The sequence below is a fragment of the Petromyzon marinus genome, chromosome 32, assembly GCF_048934315.1.
Source record: "Petromyzon marinus isolate PM22_M1 ecotype Great Lakes invasive population chromosome 32, UKy_Petmar_22M1.pri1.0, whole genome shotgun sequence".
Lineage (NCBI taxonomy): Eukaryota > Metazoa > Chordata > Hyperoartia > Petromyzontiformes > Petromyzontidae > Petromyzon > Petromyzon marinus.
The window spans coordinates 9,497,773-9,522,578 of NC_133698.1; the positions used below are offsets into that span (position 1 = coordinate 9,497,773).

The 24,806-nt window shown below is 47.4% G+C and overlaps 1 protein-coding gene across 2 annotated transcripts in view; it reads right to left on the reverse strand.

Moving 5' to 3' along the window:
• UBASH3B (ubiquitin associated and SH3 domain containing B) overlaps nt 1-23,777 on the reverse strand; it is a 107,383-nt gene extending 83,606 nt beyond the window's left edge. Inside the window, exon 1 of one of the 2 annotated variants that reach the window (XM_032964554.2) lies at nt 23,401-23,777. In XM_032964554.2, coding sequence (XP_032820445.2) covers nt 23,401-23,552 — 152 coding nt within the window. In that variant the 5' untranslated portion in view covers nt 23,553-23,777. The remainder of the gene's footprint in view (nt 1-23,400) is intronic. The other variant, XM_032964555.2, reaches the window with a different exon arrangement.
• Nucleotides 23,778-24,806: the final 1,029 nt, after the last annotated feature.

A 24,806-nucleotide genomic window follows, 5' to 3' on the forward strand; every position in this document is an offset into this window, starting at 1 on the left:
GGCGGAAGGAACGAGCATCTGACGACGCAGATGCGCCGCTCTCTGTTCTCGGCGGCAAAAAACGCGAAGTCTTCGTGTCGCAATCTCAACTCGCAGGTTGCAACTCCCGCCCCGGTCACCCCAACCAACCCTACCCAGCCACCCACTCCCCGTCGACATATACCCAGCTCACCAACTCGCTCACGTCCACAATGCCAGCAAAATAATCAAGGCAGCGCACCTATTACACATGTCACAGCCTTCTGGGAGCGTATAATTTCAGCATTGGTTCAGCTCACCAAAGTCACTCACATCGATCGCTACCAAACTCACTCGCATCCCCAAAGCTACGCACATGCTCACCGAACTCGCTCACATCCAACGCTACCCACAGCTCAAATTCACTCACATCCCCAACGCTACCCCGCTCACCAAACTCACTCACATCCAACGCGACCCACAGCTCACCAAACTCACTTACCCCCCCCCCCCACCCGCTGTACCAGGCACAACATCCTTCAGGCTAATTTATATGCAGCCGCTTTGGGGAGCGCTGCGCTCGAGTAAACAGCAATGCATATTCCCAAAATACACTCTGCAAGACATCCACTCTAATCAGCTCCAGAAAGGCCGGGGTACTTGGGGGGTGGTGGGAGACGGTGGGGGTGGGTGGGTAGGGAGGATGGTGGGGGGTGGGAAGATCGGAGCGACCCCCTGTGAGCACAGCGAGCGGCGGCCCCTGTTGGGCCACTTCCTGCCACAACACAGCGGCGGCAGCAGCAGAAGGGCGGCCGTCGTTATGAAAAGCCATGGGTCGAGGCTGGGGGGGGGGCAGGGGCGGGATGTTTGGTGAAGTGCGGGGAGGAGAGTGGCTGGTGGGGGAAGGACATCTGGGCACGTGTGTCCCCGTTACACTGTAGCACGGCCGAGGGAGCCACCCGCCTGCCCGCCCGCTCAGCCCGCGCCGCCCCTCCCCCCCACGCAGTGGAGGCCGAATCGGTGAATTGGCTCCAAGAAGCCGAAGGCCTGCGCCAAGGCAACATGCACGACCCCTCCCCACTCCCAACCGCGCTCTCCACGTTCAAGAGCTGTCGGTGACTTGCACGTGCCGTGGTAGCCGGCGAGGGCCGACTGGGATGGCCAACACACATGGTCGATGAAGGTCTCCCCCCGCACCCGACACCCCCCCCCCCCCCATTCCCACTCCCCCACCCCAATTTTGTGTCAGTCACAACGGTTGTTTGACCATATTTCACCGCACTCGGTGAGTCCGGGTTGGTAAAGAAGGCAGAAAATGGGGGGGGGGGGGGGGGGCGCTGACATTGGACATGGCCAGGGGAAATGGAACGCCTCCATTAGATCTCCACTGGGAAGACGAAGGCGGCCCCGGGCGTGGTTTTGGCCACCCACCCCCCTCGTGTGCCACAGTGCCGGCCTTCAATAGGTGCTCGTCAACAGCACTTGCCCCAAGTCTGTTCAGGCTACACGGGGGATCTTTGTCTTTGGGGAGCAGAGATTTGGTAGCGTTTAAGTGCAGGACGACAAATGCAGTTTGCCGCACTATCCACTCTCTCTGCTGTCTGCCGTGCAGCCCATGGCCACAGAACAGCTGCCATGCATGTTGATCACTCATACCGAGCATTATCCAGGCTCCACCTTGTTTAGCTTCCGAGATCCGGGCGTTTTCTGGGTGCATAAAGCAGAGGAACAGAACCTCAACAAACAGCGTCGCTGAAATTCACCGTGGCATTTTCTTGCAAGGGACGGCCAGGGTCATGCCACCACACTCGTACGTTACACACTATATAATGTGGATGTATTATTTGGGTCTTTCGGCAAAGTCACGTAGATAGAAAAATAATAAAAAAAATCACGACGTTTCGATCGCAACACAAGCAATCGTCTTCAGGTGAAAAAACACAGCAGGTGACCTGCTGAGTCAGGATAAATACAGCTATATTTCTCCTGCCTCAGCAATTCGCCTGCTGTATTTGTTTTCACCTGAAGATGATTGCTTGTGTTGCGATCGAAACGTTGTGATTTTTTTTCTTTCTATCTACGTGACTTTACCGAAAGACCCAAAGATTATGAATTCCTGCAGTCACGACATATTTAAGTCAAGATTTAATGTGTATGTGTATATGCTTCAATTCTTCATCCATCAGCCATGACCAATCCACGGCTGGATGAAGGCCTTCCTACCTAGCCCACCAAACAAGGTCTCGCGTGAATTGATTGCTTCGCCGATCCGTCTCACCACTGGTGCCGTCCCACTCCGACGCGTTCCAAATCCTTGGCTGCCACTCCATTGTCATCCTTGACCCGCCGTGCATCAACCCTTCCGGTTGTTATCTTGGTGTGGTCTGGGACTGCTTTGTTTGTCGTTGTTGTTGTTTTTGCTGCCTTGCCCAAGCTTGATAAATCGGATTTATATAATAAATTTATGTATTTAGATTGAAGTAACTTGCTTACCTTTTTCTATATTTTGCACTCCTATATAGTAATATTTTTCTATTGTTTGCTGCTGTAACTTGCTGACCCACTCCATACTTGGACATCTGTGAAAAAAAGAGCTTCATAGCTCATCGGAATCAGAATACAAATTCTGATTCCAATGCACCTCTCCCGTGCATCTTGGTATAATCGTCAGCAGTTCGTTCCGAGTCAGCGCTTTTCATCCACGTAAATACTCATGGACACATTCTTTCATCAATGTGTTTAACCGCCCCCATAATTGACTGTGCATTTGTAAATCACTCAATTTCAAGTTCCTCCTGCAGATTCTAATTGTGATTAAGTGGCGCGTTCCTGCCCAAGCACCAGTTATATATTTTTTTTTGTTTCTTCTCCTAAGCGAAATTCAAAAATTCGGAGGGGGGGACGGGAGGGGTGGGGGGTTTGGCTTTTGACGGCCGCTACACACACAGCGATGCCTCTGCGGGTGAACGGCACACGGCAGGGTTTTTTAGTATTCAATTCGCAGCAGAACGCCACGCTTTGGTAATTCCCTGCAGAAATTAATGGGCGGCTGCAGGAACTTAACCGTGATCCGGCCAAACTAGGCGAGCGTCGGGCAAAATAACCTCAAATGGCAATGCACGCGCAGCACGTAAAATGTGACTTCATCGTAACCAGCAGCAGCCCTGATCTATCTGCTGCTGGATGAAGGCTTTTCCCAAGCTGTCACCACGTCTCTGGCCCTTGCGATGCAACGGTGCACGCGTCTTGGCTCGGGTGCACGAGACGATTTCGTCGCTCCATCTCCGCAGCGGATGTCCTCCTCTCGGGCGTCCGCCCTCTCCTCCGGCTCTGCCAACTTCCGTCGTGAGCTTCAACCATCGGCCATCATCCCTGCTGCGAGTGATGGGTCCCCGCTCAAGCACAGTAACTCTTCTCAACGGCCTATGCGATGTCTGTAACCTCGCCCAGACTCTTCAACGTGCTCCTCTCAGTGTAATTACAAGCACGATTTTTTGTGCCCCTTTACAGCTTTCGTTCCATTTTCTCTTCTGATGAAATATAACTAAGAGTAGCATATTGCACGCATGTAGGCTCGGAGTATAACGATGCTTCAAGTCATCCATTCTGATCGAATATTACACTCAATGCGGCACACGCATCGGTCCGTACGTGTCAGGAAGCGTTTTCCAATCCGTACGTTTTACGCAATGCGTTCACGTGACCCCCTGCAGCCACACGTCGGAGAGACAAAAAGATTAAGCTGAATGAAATCGTCATCCAGAGTCGTGACAATTCATCAAACTGCTTATAGGCGAATGAAGCATTTTGTAAAGACTTGACGTTGAGTGGGGGGGCAGGGGGCACATCCATCGCCGTTTATTTTTATACCTTTGGCTCAATTTGGCCTTCAACTTTCCAAATTCATTTACTCGCTCCAGCTGCTCGCTAGCTCGATCGCTCGCTGGCTCAGTACGAGGGAGAAAAAAAACGGTGAAAGCAATTCGGTAAAGAGGAAACACGCGAGGGACACGAAGGGGGGGGGGGGGGGGCGGCACGATAGCGACGACGCACATGCCTCCTTCTCTGGACAGTTTTCCCTGCGGTGAGTTAACAATAACAAATTGCCCCATATGCACACTGTTGTTTGGCTCAAGAAAACCACTGATCTTTCCAAGCTTTTTACATTTTTACGCCCGTATATTCATTGGTTTTATGAAGCCACGGCTCGCTTTGTAGCATTTTTTTTTAAACCAAGTCATACCACAAGGACAAAGATCACCCGTGTAGCCTTAACAGACTGTTGGGGCAAGTGCTGTTAGCGAGTAGCACCTATAAAGACCGGCACTACACACGAGGGGGTGGGGTGACCAGCACCACGCCCGGCCGCCTGTGTCTCCCCAGTGGTGATGTTTATACACCACGTCAGGTACTCATTTGAAGCCGAGTCGACCTAGAAGAGGGGCCAAGACAGGTTCAGAAAATCGTCACGCGAGTATTGGCCGTGAGCGGGAATCGAGCTCGGGTCACCGGGTTCATAGCGCGGCTGCGCTATACCATTGCCCTACTGCTTCCCCTAATTCATACCACACACACATCCTTCACGTGCGACAAAGATCTGTCGTGTAGCCTACGCGGGCTCTTCGGGGCAAGTGCTTTTTGCGCGCACACGTGAAGGCCAACACGGCGCGCAAAGGGGTGGTGGTGTTGGCGCTGAAAAAAAATCACGCCCGGCCACCTTTGTCTCCCCAGTGGAGATCAAACTTGGATTGCCAGCTTCGCGGACCGGTGCGCATGTGTGCACACGACCACGGTGTGACGTGCTCAAATGGATCATGGTGGTAACACTGCCCCGTCGCCAGTGCTTTCACAGGCGAGAAATACGAAAGCGGGGAAACGTGGCTCCACATTCGAATCACGCAAAGTCCTACGCGGGTTAAAACGACACGCACCGAAAGTGAGCATTTGTTCAATGTGTTCTTGAATCCGTGTGTTATCGCTGTGCCTTATTTCAGATCGCTGGAGCCTTGGGTGCGCATGGAGAATTCCAATTCAAGACCGATAACCACCACCTGATAACCATCCTGATAACCCACGAGAACATGCAATTGTTACGAGCAAAATCTGAACCAAATATAAGGCACCCACCACATTCACAAACCCAGCATGGAACCAGCGTGGTGAAGTACGGTCAAACAACCCCCATGACTGACGCGGTGTTGGAAGGGCTGCATCCATCGGCGGATTGACAGAGCTGAGAATAATTTTACTTTTCATGTATCGGTACTGTACCTCGAAATAGTTTATCAAACATTTGTGACTTTACTCCGCATCTCCGATGAGCACGGTTGGATACGTACGGTGCGAAAGAAGTATTAGAAACCTCGTAGTATATATACACAAAAGAGATCATGCTTAGCCATAATTTGTGGCTCATGCTGATGTTTCCTTTTGCAGACCGTGGGAGTTTAGGATGACGAAGCTTCATTATTTTTAAGGGTGCTTTAACCCTCCTAATGTGGTCCCAGACACTTTTTAGATCGTACATTATACACGCATCTGGGAGCTTACAGATGCTGTAATGCTTTATGAAACGTAATAGAAAAAAGTACCTCTGCGTAAAAACATTACGTGCTATAGTCTATCAGACTGGAAGCCTCCGCAGTGATGTAACAGTTGGCTCACTGGACTTGCAATGTGAGGGCCGACCGGTTCAACACAACCTCCCAGAGCAGCAACCAAAACACGATTGGTGCTCGTCTCTTGAAGTCCCCCGCTCGCCGCCACCCATCCGGCCTGTATGAATGGGCTCAACCGGCACGTTCAATCGGTATGTCGCGATGTCGTGGGGTAAAGCGTGGGAACTCCCGCCTCTTGCAAGACATCTGGTCGGTGCGTCACAGACAGAAGGCATCGAGGGGCTCCCAAGAGCTGCCCTCTCGTGGAGGCTCATCCTGCCAGCAGTGGCGTGAGCAGACCACTTGCAGGGCTGCACCTTTACCATCAGTTTGCTGGTCTTGTAAACGTACTTAGCAGTATTTACTGGGGTTCATTACGCAAAGTGCACCACCGTATACAGTCCATAATGCAATATTCAGGGCTTCATTTCCCACGGAATAATTTTCCGGGTCACCGGTGGACTGGGGGAGGCGCGTGACTTGGTAGCTGCAGCTACCATCATCATCGGCTATCGTTAATCCGATGATGTATGAAGGCCTCCCCAAAGCCACCGCTCATCTCAATAACAGTGTTTTTTTGGTTTAACATGTAGGCTTTCGCGACCAATATCATCTTTGCACAAGAGCACAGAAGTGTGGTCACCACATCCATGCCTCTAAATAAGGAACGCAACAGGTGGACTTCTCCACAAATCTGGCTGTCGCCTGATGAAGCTAGTTGCAATTACTGGTGAAACGTCGTACTCAGATTGTAAATGTTGTGGCTTGGCTCTCCAACACACCGGTGTGCTGTACTAGTGACGAATTGGCACGTTCTGTTTACATGACAAACAACGAGTTGGCTGTGTCGGGTGGTGGCGGGTTTAACGACACATTTATATATTTACGCGATCTAACCCAAAATCTCTATTATACATTTTGATTTAAAGCTTTCGTGACTGCAGGAATTCATATTCTTGTCACGTAGAAGGGAAACAATAAAATAATATTATTTTATTGTTTCCCTTCTACGTGACTTTACCAAAAGAACCAAGAATATCTCTATTAAACTTGTTTTTTTGTTGTTGTTGTTGCTTTATATCGACCTTTTTGAACAAAGGTACGATTATATTCTTGGTTCTTTCGGTAAAGTCACGTAGAAGGGAAACAATGAAATAATAAAAATATAAAACAATAAAATTCTCACGACGTTTCGATTGCAATACAAGCAATCATCATCAGGTGTGAAAACCACAGCAAGAAATTTTGAAAAAAGTGGCGGGTTTTTTAACGTTAGCACCACGGAGAGCGATATGGCAGTTATTCAGAGGGACAAGTCCATCTATGTTCGGAAAAGAGGAGGGGGGAGACAAAAATAATGGATGCGGTCTGAAAGCCACCGTAAGCGTGAACAATCAATTAAGACCCGAAATGGTTTATCAAATCCTTCCAATGATTGCTAAGCCAGAATCAATCTTCTCGGTTGAAATTGTCTCTGTTTGTATATGTGGATAGCCTCATGACCGAATCTCTCATGGTAGCCAGAAGGCTTGCAGAGAACCTTTGTCTTGGAAAAGTCAATGTCATGTGAGCCTACTGAATTATAACAGTGATCTGCCACAGCCGAGGTGTTGGTCCTACCGTGTTTTAGGTCTGCTTTGTGTTCACGAATGCGGTCCGAGACATGTCGTTTGGTTTCTCCAATGTAACTACTACCACAGAGGCAACTTAGTTTGTAGACGCCTGTATGTCCGGAATCACATCTTTTACAGACGGAAGCAGATCACGGATTTTATGTAATGTGTTCAATCGGACCTGGATCTTGTGTTTATTCAAGATTTTGGAGATCTTTTTTGTGATCCCCACAATGTATGGTAAAGTGATGGTTTTGAAAGGCTTCTCAAGAGGGTCCTTCTTCATGGCTGGAGTGATAGCTTTGCGGATTGTGTAGTCGGAGTAACCATTAGCCTTAAGAGCTTGGTGTACGTGCTTGAGTTCACAATCCGCAAAGCTATCACTCCAACCATGAAGAAGGACCCTCTTGAGGAGCCTTTCAAAACCATCACTTTACCCTACATTGCGGGGATCACAAAAAAGAGCTCCAAAATCTTGAATAAACATAAGATCCAGGTCCGATTGAACACATTACATAAAATCCGTGATCTGGTTCCGTCTGTAAAAGATGTGATTCTGGACATACAGTACCTTGGCGTCTACAAACTAAGTTGCCTCTGTGGTAGTAGTTACATTGGAGAAACCAAACGACATGTCTCGGACCGCATTCGTGAACACAAAGCAGACCTAAAACACGGTAGGACCAACACCTCGGCCGTGTCAGATCACTGTTATAATTCAGTAGGCTCACATGACATTGACTTCTCCAAGACAAAGGTTCTCTGCAAGCCATCTGGCTACCATGAGAGATTCTGTCATGAGGCTATCCACATATACAAACACAGACAATTTCAACCGAGAAGATTGATTCTGGCTTAGCAATCATTGGAAGGATTTGATAAACCATTTCGGGTCTTAATTGATTGTTCACGCTTACGGTGGCTTTCAGACCGCATCCATTATTTTCGTCTCCCCCCTCCTCTTTTCCGAACATAGATGGACTTGTCCATCTGAATAACTGCCAAATCACTCTCCGTGGTGCTAACGTAAAAAAACCCGCCACTTTTTCAAATTTTATTGCCGTGGTTTTCACACCTGATGATGATTGCTTGTGTTGCAGTTGAAACGTCGTAAGAATTTTATTGTTATTTTTTTTTATTATTTTATTGTTTCCCTTCTATGTGACTTTACCGAAAGAACCAAGAATATGAATCCCTGCAGCCACGAAAGCTTTAAATCAAAAGGTACGATTGTTGCATTGTTCAATGGGATTGCAGTACTTCATTCGTTTCTAAAAATTCGGCGCACAATTCTACTAAATTTGTTGTAGCTAGATATATACCCGATATGGCGTGCCGGTTGTGAAAATATATTCCTGCTTGCCGACCAGGACACACCCGACTTAAAGCAAGCCCTGACGATATTGTTTTTGCACTGACACAAGGCCCTGTTGTTTAAAGGACATTCTCTGGCCAATAGACCATCCTGGAAACTGACAGCATTTGGTTTTCAAGCCAATTTCTGCTGATGAGACCCAGTAAGTCAAAACCCGGTCCAACTGTTTGTTTGCTTGATTATTAAACAAAGCCTGTTGGCTCGTTAACAGAAGTCTAAAAAGTAAAAATGTCATAACAGTAATTTGTGGATTTAAGGATCAGAGGTCAAGCTATTATTCACATGTAATTTCCTAGAAAGCTTTGTGACAGTGCATAATGAGTTTTTATTTCTCTTTTAAATAAAAAAATATTTTACCGAGTAGGTTTTCAAAGTTGTGCTGCACAGCTCTCCAATGTGATATTTGGTTGCACCGCATGTAGTTTGACAACTGATGTCCGATGGTTCGCTTCACCTCCTTGGGCAGCAGCATCTCAGCTCCTGGAAGCACGAGCTTTCCCAGTTCCTGAAAAGGCTTGGCACGTGGAGCGAAACGTCGGACATCACAAAAAAACAGAGTGGAGGAACCCACAAAACACATTGGAGAGCAATAAAAAAAAAACACATTTTCCCATCCCACGAATGTAACACGTGTGGATATCAGTCATATCTGAAAACGCCATCGAAGAAACATCAATGCCTCAAATTAAATTTCACCCAACGTCTAAATATATTCTGCATGCCAGATTATTTGTTTAATGATGTTCACGGTTTATCTTAAAAAGCTTCCGTGGCATCTGCCGCGCGCCCCACAATGATCAAAGAGTAGCATTCTGCATAAACCAAATCATTTTGATGGATGCATGGCAACGCTTTTTTCCCAACACATATTTAACCCATTTGTTAAAAGTGTTTCATCCGCAGGCAGAAAAAAATACTCAGCCTGGCGTAAGGTAAATAATTGAATAGTCGCAGCAATGTACCAGATGGAAATGAAAAGTGCAATCTGCGCTCCTGTCATCCGGCCGGGTGTGCGTTAACGAACGCTGCAGAAAGCTTGTAATTATAAAATGCAGACGACCAACCGTGTTGTCAACAAAGACCCCTGGGAATGGGGGCCCCATCGACGCATTTGGCAGGGGCAGTTAAAAACCGAGCGAGAGCTGTGCCAGCAAATTTGGGAGACGGATAATTAATTTTTAAAAAAAATAACTAAAACCGCTGAATTAACGTTTGCACGGCGACCGAGCGGGAGGGAGGGACGACGTTGAATTGCGGTGAGGGAGCGGAATATTAAAAAAATATGAAGGAAAAACCGGAGGCGGAAAAAGAGGGAGGCCATCGTTCAAGATGGCGTGCACAACCGCAGGCCCGTCTGGACGGTGCACGTAACTGGAGCTCTTACCCGGTGATATAAAAGGCACCCACTGAATTCGGTTGATAAGAAGAAAACGCGCCGGAGTCTGGCCAAAGGATAACTGCATACGAGGGGGGGGGGGGTAACCAAAACGGGTTTTCGATGCCAGCGTGCGTTTTTTTATTGATTGCTCGGTTTTGAGTTTGCTGGACAATATGGTGCAGTCTGTTGCAGGGTTAGTGGACAAGGGTTTTTTAACCTTAAGACTTGTTGAATAGGGCAAGGCTCAATGGTAGGGTTGACATCCTCAGATACGGTATATGGCAACGGTGTGCCGAGGGATGAGAAATTAACTAGAGGGGTACTTTTTTTCTCCCAAACACAGCTCTCTGAAAGCCACAAGCAATCGTCGCCCCTAATTAGAACATGATAATTAGTTACACTCGATAACTAAATTAGTATGAGGCGTGCCACACCTGGGAAAAAAACGATAGTTTACAACAACAACAAAAACGGCGAAACTTTAAATGCGCTTGATCTGAGGCTGACGGGCATGAATTCACCTAACAAATGAAGCCACTGTGAAGAAATCCGCGGGCAAATTGACTGGCGCAAACAAAACTACTCTTTAAATCCAACGCACGCACATGTCGTTTTACAAGCAAATCAGGAAGAAAGATAAGAATAGGTTTTGCCCTTTCTGGAAATAAAACATGAGTTGTGTGAAGACATTGAAACACCAAATAGAAACCTTTTGCAAGAATCTAAGTCTGCATTAACCAAACACAGTACTTGTGGTAAAACATGCAAACAAACATGTTCTAATAATGCATGCATCGTATTTGAAACTGATTGGCCTACACCAGAGAGCAGTCTTTATGGCCTTATCTCAAAAGTGTTAGACTAGAGAATGCTAAAAGGCGAACAGTACAAAGACAATGCATGTATATTTATGGGACCTTTTTTGCCAGTATCAAAGTATGAAAAATAAGAATAGGCTTTACCCCATTCTTCCAATAAAACAGGATGTGTTAAAATGTTCAAACACCAAATAGATACCTTTTGCATGGAATCTAAGTCTGCATTAACCACACGCAGTACTTGTGGCAAAACATGCCGGCCAAAAAAAAAGAGTTCCCGTAGAAATAAAAGCGCATCGCCCACGCACGACACAACAACACTGGCGTTCTCAAGTGCACTTTAAACACCGCCCGTCCCCCAAACCCCCCCCCCCCCATCGAAACCGCCACGTTTCAACCCTCTCGTGGACTAAAGAGCAGGACGTTGTAAAGAGGGCCCTGCAGATCGTTTCGTTCAACACCGAGAGAGAGAGCGCAGGCGCTCCTCCCGTTGGCTCGTGTCAAAGTGATTCCGGACGTGCATTTCAGACGATTTAAAAGATGCAGGGGAAGTTATTCCAACCATTTGGTGCTGCGATTCTGGCGGAAATAATTTGTCCGCCCGTCTGTGGTAATGGAGATTTGCTCGCGAAATACCGTGGTGTGTTGGACGTGCACGCTGAGATGGTGGTGGGGCGTGTGCCAAACGCATAAACTTTTAAAAAAATGTAAAACCAACGGATAATTCTGTAAAAAATGGCACCCAATATACACCGTATTGTTAGGATGATATAACGAAATTGCGACCAAACTTGTCTCATTTGTGGAATTACCCAACTTCAGACCACCAATCTAGAAGCTTTCAATTCAAGGTGAATTCTTCTTCCAAGTTCCTGGAACAAAATACCAAATACAGGACAGTATTTTTACGGAACAATATTCCACCTGCTTAACGTCCTGTTTTAGCCAGTTTCTGATTGGCTACTGGATGGTTTTAAAATTCAGACAAAATGCAATGAATGCACTTTTAATGCTTTTTTATGTAACTAAACCTTGAGCCGTTGCATAATTTTAATGTAATTTTACTCTTATTTTATTCTGCATTTTCGATTGTGAACATCGCTCCGCAAAAACACGGCCACCGCCGAGGAGACAGAGCCATCAAATCATCTCGTGTCGCAGGTGCTAAGTGGAATGTTACATCGTCGGACCCCAAGAGCTGGCGGCGGTGGCTTAGGGAGGCCTTCATCTAGCAGTGAAGTTTCGCATTTTAACTGCAATACTCTACAACGGCTTTATGATCCATCTCTCCGCCTATGGCAATGGTGTTAGACTTAGGTGTTTGAATCGTATCAGGGTATCACACACACACACAACTGCGATTCTCAGTGGACAGATGTTTTACTGGTTGGCCAATCTAAATGGCATAGACCGACCAGTATCTAAATGAAGTGGGGAAATACTGGCAGGTTACAGGGATGGGCCGAGATGCATTATGGGACAGGCATTTGTGAAATGCTTTGTTAACATTCATAAGCATGTTGCTTAATGGTTACTGTTAATTTAGTTTGTTATTGATTCTGTATCATTTAATTTCTGAGTCTATATTATTTGGAGACTTCTGCTCTATGTCCTTTCAACCGATTCCAAAATAAGGTCTCTGTTTGTTCTTAAGACAGCTTAATTACTCTGTTCATTATTTAAAATAACACGCTTTAAACAGCCGATAAAAAAATAATTGAGGCAAATGGATGGGGCACATTACCCCAGTGCTGCCCATACGGCAAGCAATGGACCGGTAAACAAAGACATTATTACTAAATCCGTATCATTACGGCTAATAAATATTTTCGGTTAAAGTGCAGCGAATGGAGCATTGCAGCCACAGCATCAACGATATGGGTCAACTTTGACATTTACAGGGCAGAGAGTAGACAAGTCACCATGGAACATTAATGAGACATTCGTCATGGATGGAAACTGGGCGCCAAACTTTCCACGACATTTTCTTTTGCCTTTCCACCAATTTTACTCTAATTGAGCCATCACATCGTGATGCAAAAAATATCCACTCACAACTCCCAGAGGGCAGGCACACGCAGTATGTCAAAGGATGGCCCACGGAAGAGGACCTCGTAGAAGCGTTGATGAAAAATCCTTTCAAATGGAGACGGAGAAACATTTTATCAGCTTGCGTGCATCTGAACAAGACGGATCGTTTCATCGCTTAAGACTGAAGAGAAATAGCGACGGCTTGTGGAGGCCTTCATCCAGCAGTGGATATATCATGGCTGCTCCTGCTGTTGGTGATGATGATGATGACGCTGCTACAAAGTAAATGTTCCGAGCATGTCAGTCAAACCCGATATTTTACTTTAACATAAAGAACTTGATTTTGGCCCAATTCAGGGGATTTTGTTTTGCATGTCGCGTGCGTGCGCCGTCCCGTTGACAAACCAAAACAGAGGCCACCACCGCGGCACGCTTGAGAGTCTGCTGTCATCTCGGGAAAAAAGTTAAATCTCAATGTGAACCCGGCACCTCATTCGCCGTTGGCTCGGTTGCTCTGAACCCCAGCCACCCAGGGTCACCATCTTAAGAATGGACATGAACGCTTATCTTTTAATGCCTTTCACGCAAAAAAAAAAAACCGCTAAAATAAATTGAGTGCCAATTCATCGGTGCTTGGAATCCAGGGGTGGTCGCGAGTTCAATTCAATCTCCCGGAGCAGCATTTGAATCATTGGACAGGTTTCCTAAATCCCCCCACTCCCCTCCCCACCACCTCCCCACCCCCCACCCCTATTGCTAAATGTTGGAATATTTACCAATAGGGGGCACTGGCTAATTCTGACATTACACTGGCACAAAGACTTAAACAGACTGTTGGGGCGAGTGCTGTTCGCGAGCACCTATGAAGGCCCAACGGCGCATGACGGGTAGGTGGCCAGCCCCACGCACGGCCGCCTTTGTCTCCCCAGCGGCGATGTTCACACACCGCATCAGGTGCTCATTTGAGGCTGAGTCGACCTAGCGGAGGCCCAGGATGGGTTCAGATAATTGCCACTGGTGTTGGTGGCCGTGAGCATGAATCGAACTCGGGTCATATCCGGGTTCGCAGCGCAGCGCGCTAATCGCTACACCACCGCTCCCCACCGGCACGCACACTCTCACACACACAGCAGGTCTGTACTTGCAAAGCGCCATGGGATCGCTTACATTTGTAAGCGGGCGTCAGTGAGCATACACATCGCGATGCGCCAAGCCGCACAACAGCTTGCAAGCTGCCCGTCGCACAACCGAGCGCTGTCCATTCCTCACGCAGAGTCCGGGGTGAGTCTTATTTGCAAGCACGACCTGGGTAATTGAATAAATCGCTAAAGTCAACAACGGACATTAAAACACGTAGATTATCACGGCTCATACGGTTTTGTGATTGACTATTGAATTGTTTGGGTTGGGGCCATGAAATTGTCTGGATAAATGTGTGTCGTAAGACCCTCCACCACCCGGCATAGTCATAGCATTATAATAAGCTATAAACTAAACTATTTTATTTTACCAGGTAAGGCCCACTGAGCTATATAGCTCTGTTTCACAAGTGAACTGACCACAAGTTATAGCTGAACGAAGCGGCTTATCACGTGCAAATTCACAGCACCTAAATACTCTAAACCTTGTACGCATGAGGCCTTGCGAACCAATGTATTATGTCTAGCATCTATGCTGACTGAACCAACAAAGTTGTTATAAATACTATTAATTGCGTGTACAGTATTGAGATTGGTGGGAAATATTATGAGGATAAAAAAAAAAAAAATCGGTTTTCTTTATTATTTTATTTATATTATTTTAGCGGAGTATCTTTAAACGGATCACCAGCCATACACGTGTGTACATAGTACCCCTCTCAAGCCGAAATTTTCCACGTGACAAAATTAAGTTTGTCACAGGGGGAAGGAAACAAATGTACAGATAACAGATATGATAGCGGCGGTTATGCGCCGGATTGTACCGTCACAGTTTCATCAATATTTTCCACATCGGGTTTTCTGTGGGGAAATGTTGAATCGAGCCACTGGTAACGCCGACGTAACCCAGGAGGGAACACACTTTGGCTACCCCAAACCCGTGGTTTGGGGAGACCAAGTGACTCCCCCCCCCCCTTATCAACACCACCACAGCATTAACAGCACACTCAGGAATCTCGCAAATGGAAAATACATTTTAAAAAACACCCCTTGTGGATTTTCGCACAATTTGCATACGCGTCAACAAAAAAATCGTGGGGTTTTACAATTTCAATTTCCATACAAACCAAATCAGCGTGAATGCAGCCAGTCTTATCAGATACCGGAAGCCAAGCACAGTTGAGTCCTGGTTAGTGCTTGGAATAGAGACTGCCCGGGAAATACTATAGGTGTTGGAGGTTGGTCTGTAAAGTGGCCAGTATATGGGCAGCCACTGCACAGCCCCAGAGTGATGTGGCAGTACAGGAAATTGATGGCTGAATCTACCTCTGCGCGAAGCTTTGAGTGTCATACGTGATGGGTTTTCCCTGCATTCTCCCGTTTCCTTACACATGAGGCCAAATCATTCATCAGTGGAATCAGGCAAACATACGTTCCAATGTAAGTAGGACCCCCTCCTGAAAGAGTAATTGGTGAGGCTTTCCCAGGCAAAAAACGGGAAATTTTTGGTATTCTTTTGTTTTTTGTTGTTGCAGCCACCATCTGTATGCTCAAGCAGCATACACGGCTTTTGATGGGAATGATCATCCCAGTTTTCCGCGGCTGCGCTGTGCGGCAATCGGATGCATTTTCGGCTTTTGCCACGTGTCGTTTCGGCACGATGCATCAAACTAAATTCCTAAAGTTCCTGAATTGCAGGAAGTGAATTGCTGCAGGAAGCGAATTCCTGCAGTTCCTGAAATTCAGTTCCTGAAGACATCCCCCGCCGGCACGTGGAGCCAAACCTCGTACGTAATGTATGACACCCCGAAAACACATCGGCGAGCACTAAAACCACCATCGCCGCTTTCCATAAGTAAACAAATTATTCCTGCTGCTAGATTGATACACAACGCACACATGACAAAAAAAATGTCAAAACACGTTCATCGCCAACACTGCGGTCTTAAAGCGAATAATACCCCCCCCCCCCCAAAAAAAATAGGCGACTGCCTCCTGGTAGCTACTTCTCCAACCATTCGGTTCGAGCGGCATTTTAACGCCGCGCGGCTTCAAATGCTGCGGCAAGCAAAACGGCGACGATGGCCCCCCCCCACCTACTCCCCCCCCCCACCCACTCCCCCACCACGCTTAACCACGCGCAGCTAGTGAGCGTTGACCCAAACGCCACGGCCACCCTTCCGTAACAGCCACTCTTCTTAAAAAAATGTCACGCTCCCTGCATCGTTGCCGCCCCCGCTGCTTTCCCACACGCATGTGTTTGTGCATGTGCGTGCGGTAGTGTAGCGGTTAACACGCTGCCCCTACGAACCCCGCGACCCGAGTTCAATTCCAGCTGACGGCCAACACCAGTGACGATTATCTGAACCGGTCCTGGGCATCCCCTAAGTCAACTCCGCTTCAAATGAGTACCTGGGTGCGGTGTGTAAACATCATTACTTGGGGAGACGCCGGCCGGGCATGGTGCTGGCCACCCCCCCCCCCCCCCCCGCCCCCCCCCCCCGTGTGCCATGCCGATCTTGACAGGTGCTTGCTAACAGCACTTGCCCAAAAAGTTTATTAAGGGCTCTATGGGGCATCTTTGTCACACGCACCACCCTATCCTCAATAGGTTACACAACAAGTTGGGACACACCAGCCCGTCAACAAGTGAAAGGTTTGGACCTACAGCAAGGAGATATTGCGGTCATCACCAGTCTGAATGTCCCCCTCCACAATAGGCGTTAAGTACTGCAGGCACAAACCCCATCAACCGGTGTCTACCACTGCGTATCATAACAAGATTATTATAATTTACAGTTATTTATCAACTCACGACCACTTCTCCTCAGACCATGTGGGTCGTGGCAGTTGTTTGACCATGCTTAACCGTGCTGGTCAATGGTGGCTGGTGAAGGGGGGCACGGTAAGATGTGGGAGCATAGAGCACAGCACAACAATGGATTTCGCTGCAAATGCCTCTCGTGCTGCCCACCACGCGGTTCCGCAGCAACCTACAGCAACCGGTTGTGCGTGGGTAGTCACGCAATCGAGCGCAATTCAGGCGACACCCTGCTTAGCTTCGAGAGATACGAATGGCAGCAAGCGCATGGGGTTCCCACACAGATCCGAGCGAAATTGCTTACAGCCACAAGCGTGCAATCATCATTGGTGACCAGGTGAGAGCACGTTGAGACAAGCCTGTGTTTTAAGGGAGACCTGGAATATATAAAAGTGAACACAGATACAAGGAAATAACACGCGTAACAAGTGTACACCACACAAATGCATATATATCGCAGAATTTATATTCAGACATGGCATTTGTCAAAATAATTATTGTAATATTTACACTTGACACCGATATGAACCTCAGTTTAACACGTAGGCTTTCGCGATCTCACCCAAAAACCTCTATTATGGATGGTACAAACCTATCAACGTCACTGTATACACATTGAAAGCACCGCTCATTTCACCTCTGAGACTGCTCTGGCAAGTGCTGCGCTAGCGAGCACCTACTTAGACCACGAAGATTGCAAGGGGAAGGAGCCCACCCGACCGCCTTTGTCTCATTAGTTACCGCTATCGTCACACTTTGCCCGATTTCTTGCATTTAGTCTGAGTTGACCTTAGGGAGACCCGAAGCTGGGCTCGCATTCCGAATCGCCACTGTGGTGTTGTGCATTGCCAGAAATCAAACCCGGCTTGCCAGGGGATTGCCGTGCATGCGAATTAACCACCACGACGGCACTCCGCGCCTCATATTCGATGCACGCGTACGTAAAATACTCGTGCGTTTTTTTTTCTCACAAATGCGCGATTTGTCTGTACATTTCCTAACACGCCCCCCCCCCCTCGCAGAAACGTGCAACGCGCCGGACAATGAGCGATGGCCTCTCGGAGAAACAAGGCAACACCGCTCTGCTCCGGCGCTCGCGCAATCAAAAGCTTTTACCAAAACAGCCCCGTCCCATCCCCGCGTTCCCCAAATGCTTGGCCAGTCGAGTGATACATTTGGAAATGTCAAAGCAAACCAATCCAGCCACCGTTACAAACTCAAGTATTTTTGTTGTTATCCCATTTCCTTCCTCCCATATTCCCCCCCGCCCCTGCCCACCCCCAAAAATCATTCCTAGACGCTCAATCGGCAAACACATTTCCATCTGTCAATCCGTTGCATTATCTTCCGAGTGTGAAAGATGAATGGATGCAAAAAAAATTGAATGCCCTGACACACGTTAATTTGGTTGTGCGAGGTAGGTGTAAGCCTTTGCAAGCGTGTGCAATTTTGCCAAGGGCAAACCGCTCGGATGACTTAGAGGTGACGTTAAAATCGGTGCGCCCACGACTTTAGTTTTTTTACTTAAGTATCTAGGAAAGCCACTACTTTTTCGGTAGGGTCCTGTTTTTTTAATTATAATATTATTTTGGCCAATCGATGAGAATTCATACAAGTAGGAGGAAACCAGAGCACTCGGGAGAAAGCCCAGGGACTGTGCGAGGAGGAAACACTCTATCCCCGTACAGATGGAAACAGATGGAGGGATAGGTCCACTTGCTGTACTGCCTTGTGTTACGCCAGAATAAACTTAAGTAGAAAGGGAGATTTCCACAAATTAATTATGCACCCACGGCAAGCTCTGCTCCATGCGCAAGAGAAAATTTAAAAAAAACATTAAATCGTGCATGAGCCACACGTGAAAAGTTGTTAATCAACACACACCATGCAATGGGTGTGTGTCGGGGATGACTTTTCCCCTTTTTATCTTGTGTGCACGATAACACCCAACCACAATCCTTCACAGCATCCCAAGACGAATTAAAGTGTGTAGTGTGAAGGAGCATTGTACACCACGAAAATCATCAGACCCAAACCCCTGGAAAGATGCGATATCAGAGGAGCGAGTACAACACACGATCCACAATTAAAACGAGCACACGCGAGCTGTATATTCACCAGATAAGTCAACCCTCGAGACACGAAAGGCCCACGGTAGCGTCGAAATAACGCGTTTGTGTTTTTCATGTTTGATTTTTATCTTTCAACTAAATGTAGGAATAACAGATTTAAGCAACGGTTTATTGTTACAGTATGGCTGTTAATTTAGGTTTTTCTTCGCGTGCCATTTTCCTACATTTGTCCCCCCCCCCCGTCACTAAGCTTGGTAAAGGGTAGCACCCCCCCCCCAGATGTTAATCGGGATCTGCAACCTTTCAATAAACGGGGAAGTAATCCTCACCTACAAAAAAAACCCCTAACAGTTTGATTTTCAAAGGGATGTGAGCATGGGCAATGTTCGCATGTATCCTACCCAGGGCCGCATAAAACAAGGATCTCCATGCTCACGAAGTTCGGCTGCTATATATGGCATTGGGAGCTAAAGTGTTTGTTCCTGCTAAGGCAGTATTTACGAATGCATCATCGTGAACATCGCTCCGATTGTACAGGCCGATGACTTGTGACCCCATCCTCCCCGCCCGCCAATTGATTAACCCATAACCTTTTGTTCTATTTTTAAATATTAATCTCCGTTTAAAATAAAGCTTACTTAAAAAATACATAGTTTTAAAGACTTAAATGGCGGTCACATGACATCTGGACCACCCGTGTACAGTATACCCGTGCAACTGGCCTGCATCGCGGCCTTCGACTCCAAGAGACTCTCTCTCTGCCTGTTGAAACCAACAAGAAGGCATGTCATCGCGGGCTACGCATTGCCTGAAAAAAAAAATCCACGCACGAGGGCCCCGGCGGATATCGCTGTGATGTAAATTACCGTAATTTATCCGGCAGCAGGCTATATTTCTGTTAATGCGAATGTCGCCCACGCTTGTCAAGTCGCGAATTGTGGGGCCTGTTAAACGTGCGGACACAATAAATCAATCAGACGGGTCCTTCATTTATTACGAGCCAGTAAATAAACCAAATTCGGATTACAGCCTTCCCACCCTCATTCAAGAGGGTCCTTTGATGAAATTTCGGCGAGGGTGAAAAATCCTGGGAAACATGGGCTTACCGTTTCATACGAACATTCAGTTACGGCTGTGATACTCGCGTCGCGATCGCAACCATTAAACGTTTAACGTTTGGTCAGGTTTTTTTTCTTCCCCATTCCTAAAAGGCGGTTCCTGTAACCGTGCCTTCCATTTACCCAAGGAAGCCTCACTGAAGTATCACGACTCCATTTCAAGAAAGTCCCGCATTGGGGATGTTTTGGCCAATTGCAATCATTTGGGAGGAAACTTAAGTAGCTGGAAAACACCGACACGTGAGGAGACAACAAAGTTCACAAGGATGAGTTAACAAACCTATTCACTGTACTGCCAGCCACTTGGTAACCTCAAGCAAGCCTACAACACCTGGTATTCCCAAGCAAGTCTCCCATCCAAGTACGAACCATCCCCCACCATGCAGAGCTTCTGAGATCTGGAAGAAGCGCAGACCACCCGGCACTATAATCCTGCCTGTCAACACCACTTTCGCCTGTTGCCAAAAGCGGACGTTTAGGAGGACTTTGAGCAAACATTTGCAAAACCTGCACAGGAAAAATCCCTGCGCGCGTGTACACACACGCACACTCGCGTGCAGTGCCACTGAGATGTCCCTGCTTAATTTACCGAGCAGGCCATTATGTAATTGCCTCAACGTTAACACCAATTTTGTCCGACAGCAGAGAGGTGGCTGAGTGGAATTTCACTCTGCATTAAAATACGTCGTCGGAGACTTACAATTTCGTAACATCGGTGGCAAGTGATATCTGTCTAAACCGATCCTGGGACTCCTCATCCCCCCCTCCACCCTTCATCACCCAGCACCAACGAGCATAGTAAAGTACGGTCAAATAAGCATCACAACCAACACAGTATGAGGAAGCCTTCATCCAGCAGTGGGGATTGCCAAAATTCGACAAATTGCATGTTTTTTAATGGAATTTTCATCAACGATTTCAGCAGATAATAGACAGAAAGGAAATATTGTTATGAAATGTAAAGAGATGTCTTTGCACATTTATGTGGCATTTTTTCCACGATGGTGGTATATTGGTTTGGGTGTGTGCATTGGCTGGGTCATGTAGCCCACATGCCCAGCCATTGCATGCCCAAGCAGTTTCTGTTTGGTCGGATAGAGGGGGCTAAACGGGCACGACACGGTCTAGAGAAGAAATGGACTGACACACTACGGGAGGATGGGGAGGTGAGTGGAATTGCCGAAGACTGGTACCAGTGGTGTCAAGATCGGCCTAAATGGAGGAGGCTCGTGAAGGACGCTACTGGTCAGTTGGAGGCAGTCGCCCTCCAGCAACAACGGAGGGCAGAGAAGCGACGCTCACAAGGAACAGCGCGCCGGGCAGCTAAAATGAAAAAAGTTGGCACAGTGGGGGCACAGCTGGTGCATCTGCCAGTCATCTCAGTCAGTCAACTCATGGCACCGAAGTCTGTCCCGTGACCTCCTGTCAGCGAGCTTCCGACACTATAACATGGCCTCAAAGTGCACCTGGCCTGGCACAGGCGACGTAATTACGTCACCGCCACTTAGTGGACAATGGCAGGTGTTGCTGTTGTTGTGTGCATTAAATACACAACGATCAGAAGACAAGTGATGCACATGGAGGCACCAGGGTAGAGAGATCAAGAGTTAGACCTAGAAAGAGGCGGTTTCGTGGTGATGATCCAGATTATGAAGACTTGTGTGAAGTGGATGTGGCCCAGGGCAGGAATGACCAGAGAAAGTGTACCAACGAAGCCCAAAATCCTACACCAGTGGAAACAAATTCAAGGAGGAAAGAGACAAGCGGATAATTAATGTGAAGGACTGTTGAGAGTGTGGACGTGGAGATTGGCCCATGCCACATGAATTGGGAAACATTACGGGAAGAAGATTAAATACAGACTGATATTACTGATATCACTTTGGAACTTAATTTAAAGTGCCACTGAGAGACCACCAACTGGATTAAGCTCAAGCTTGCTGATGGGAATGACATCCGCCCCTGGAAGACTGGAGGAGAGAGATGAATTTACGTTAAACAAATTTTACTGCAGCCATTCTCAATCCACCAAGGCATGCATTCCCCATGCCATGAAGGCCTTCCCCATGCCATGTCGGTCACGTGCGTTTTTGACAATTCAGACATACTTCAACAATCTAGTTAGTCGCCAGTTGGTGCAGAGGCTAAGCGTGGTAGGGATCTCTTCTCTCATATCACTTTGACACGGATGTTAGCCGTGGCCGGTAAATCAAACTCTGATATTATACCGGGTACGTCGCACAGCACACTAATGACTCGGTGTTCCACTCACTGCCACCACGGCCCCCACAATTACACACGCAGTACAGTTCCAACATATCGAATATGTACCGTACATACTCATTGACTTAATGCATGCCGGCACACGCACACACACAGACCAAGCAGAAGCATGTTTGCTTGGCAAAATACAATTACCGAGCAAGGTTTGCGCGAGTCAACAAAACGTATGTATGGTATGTATAAAGTGCTGTTACATTTTTTTAAAAGTGTATTAAGCAAATCTTGGTTATGTGCGTGCTTTCCAACAAAAAACTGTCCCTATATGGGCTTTCTGATGGCATCTTCTAACAGGCCATTTGCCTTATTCGCCTGTGATCTACGATTTAAAGAAGTGCGTGTGCGCTGTTAAAAAACAAGGATAAAGCCCCTGCACTTGCACAGAGGGCAATTGCCACGCTATAAAAGCTGCTTGAATGAACGCAATGGGAGACGGAACATTTTTAATGAATGAACCGGTATCCCATTCTAGTATGCAAATGTATTTAAATAGCCGTCGGCGTTGTGACTTGGAACGAGCGCGGGGATGAAGATGCAATTTGTAAACAGCGGCGGCCAAAAAGAAATTGAAACAATTTCGCACGGAATCTACCGGCCGATGATTTAGCACGGTTTTGGTCTCGCGTACGGTGCGAAAGAAGTTCACCATACGCGACCGTAAGGTTAAAATAGGTTTCTGTAATGCTTATTTCGGGTGGTTTGCTCACACACAGTCTGCAAGCACGGCCGCAGCAGCAGCAGCATTTGCACGCACGTTTAAATTCCACTTTGGCACGTAATGCCAGAGAGATGGGGGGCGACAGATAGACAAGAGGGGAGGTGATGGCACGCGGCGATAGGGGACATTGTAGATTGCACACCGCACCAACAACAGATGGAAAGTCAAACATTTAAAGAGATAGTGCTGGACCAAGAAAGATGAGTGAGTATTAACGAAGTGTGCTACTGGAGAAGGTGCGGAAGGGGGGAGAGGTCACGAATAGTGTGTCAGAGAGACGAGAGCGTAAAGACACAGCAGTTAAACAAATTAATAAATAACAGCCATCAAAGCAGCAGCAGCAGCAACAACAACAACAGCAGCAACAACACAAAAAGGAGCAGCAGCAGCGGCGGCGGCGGCTACGACGGTCCAGCACTCACGCGCGGGCCCTGGGAAACCCCATGGACAGCAGAATGTCGAGCGAAGAGGCATTCTTGATCGTCTGCCGCGTCGCCCGCCGGCTCTTCGGCACCACTTTGCTGTACATCACCTCGGCCGCGTCGCCCTGTCCCGCAGCGCCCGCCATGGCCATTTACACTCGCACATATACGGTAACGTGCGGCGGCGGCGCGCGTGCGTGCGTACGTACGTTCGTGTGTATGTGTGTGTCTATATATGTACGGGACAGCGAGGAGACGAACGCACGGGCGCTTGCTGCCACCGACTGCGGAACCACAACCAAAAGTGTGAGGCGAGCGCGAGTGCGCGAGAGCGAGCGAGCGCGCGGTTTTTTTTTGTTCCGCCCTCTTTTCCCGCGCTCCGCCCATCTCCCGCGAAAGTTTGCTCCGCCCCCTTTTACGCTCGCAGCGTGTGCGCGTTTTCTCTTTCACTCTCTGTGTGTCGACGCCCACGCGCGCCCCCATTGGACGGAGAGAGGCCGGATCGAAGGGCGTGGCCTGCGCGGCGTTCACCCCAATGAGGTGGAGTGGGCGTGGTCGTACGTGGGGCGGGGCTACGATCGTAAAGAGGAGGGGGGCGTGCGGTGGGGGTGGGGTTAACATATTTTGTGTTTCAAGAGCTGATAGTCATAATACTACAGAGGTTTTTGTGTTATATTTCTAACTATATTAATATTATTATAAATATATATCCTGGTTTGTTTTTTGGGGTTATATATTTATAAATTTGAAAGTTAGATGTAAATATATTTATATAAATATGTATATATAATATACACATAATATACATGTGTATATTATATATTATTTGAAAGTGTGTTTATAAATGTTTTATAAATAAAAGTATATATTTATGTTCACGCGATCTAACCCAGCAAAAACCTCTGTTATGGATAATATTGGTCGCGAAAGCATGCGCGTTAAAAGAGACCAAGTCTTATCATGTGAGTTTAACACGTAGTAGACTTTTCGTGACCAATATTTTCCATAATCGAGGGTTTATCAATATAATAATAATATACGCGATCTAACCCAAAAGCCACTATTATGTAAGTCTTATATTATCTTTTTTTTGTAAGAGGAGCAATGCACTCTCATCCTTCTGCTTCTGGGTAATATTATTCACTTGGCTTGCATTCTTGAAGGTCAGCCCGCGCGCGTGCGTGCGTGCGTTTTTGTGGCAAATTGGCAAACAATTGTGGCGCAAGGGTGACAGCAACGCGGTTTGTGGCGTCTCAATGCGCCCAATCAGAATCGTCGAGGCATCGTGTGCCCCATCCTGTTCATCAGGCGTCAATTAGCCAGCCTGTTGGCTCATTTCACGTGCGCGCGCGTGTGCCAAGTCACGTGTGTGCCAAGTCACCTGTGTGTCAAGTCGCATGCGTGTC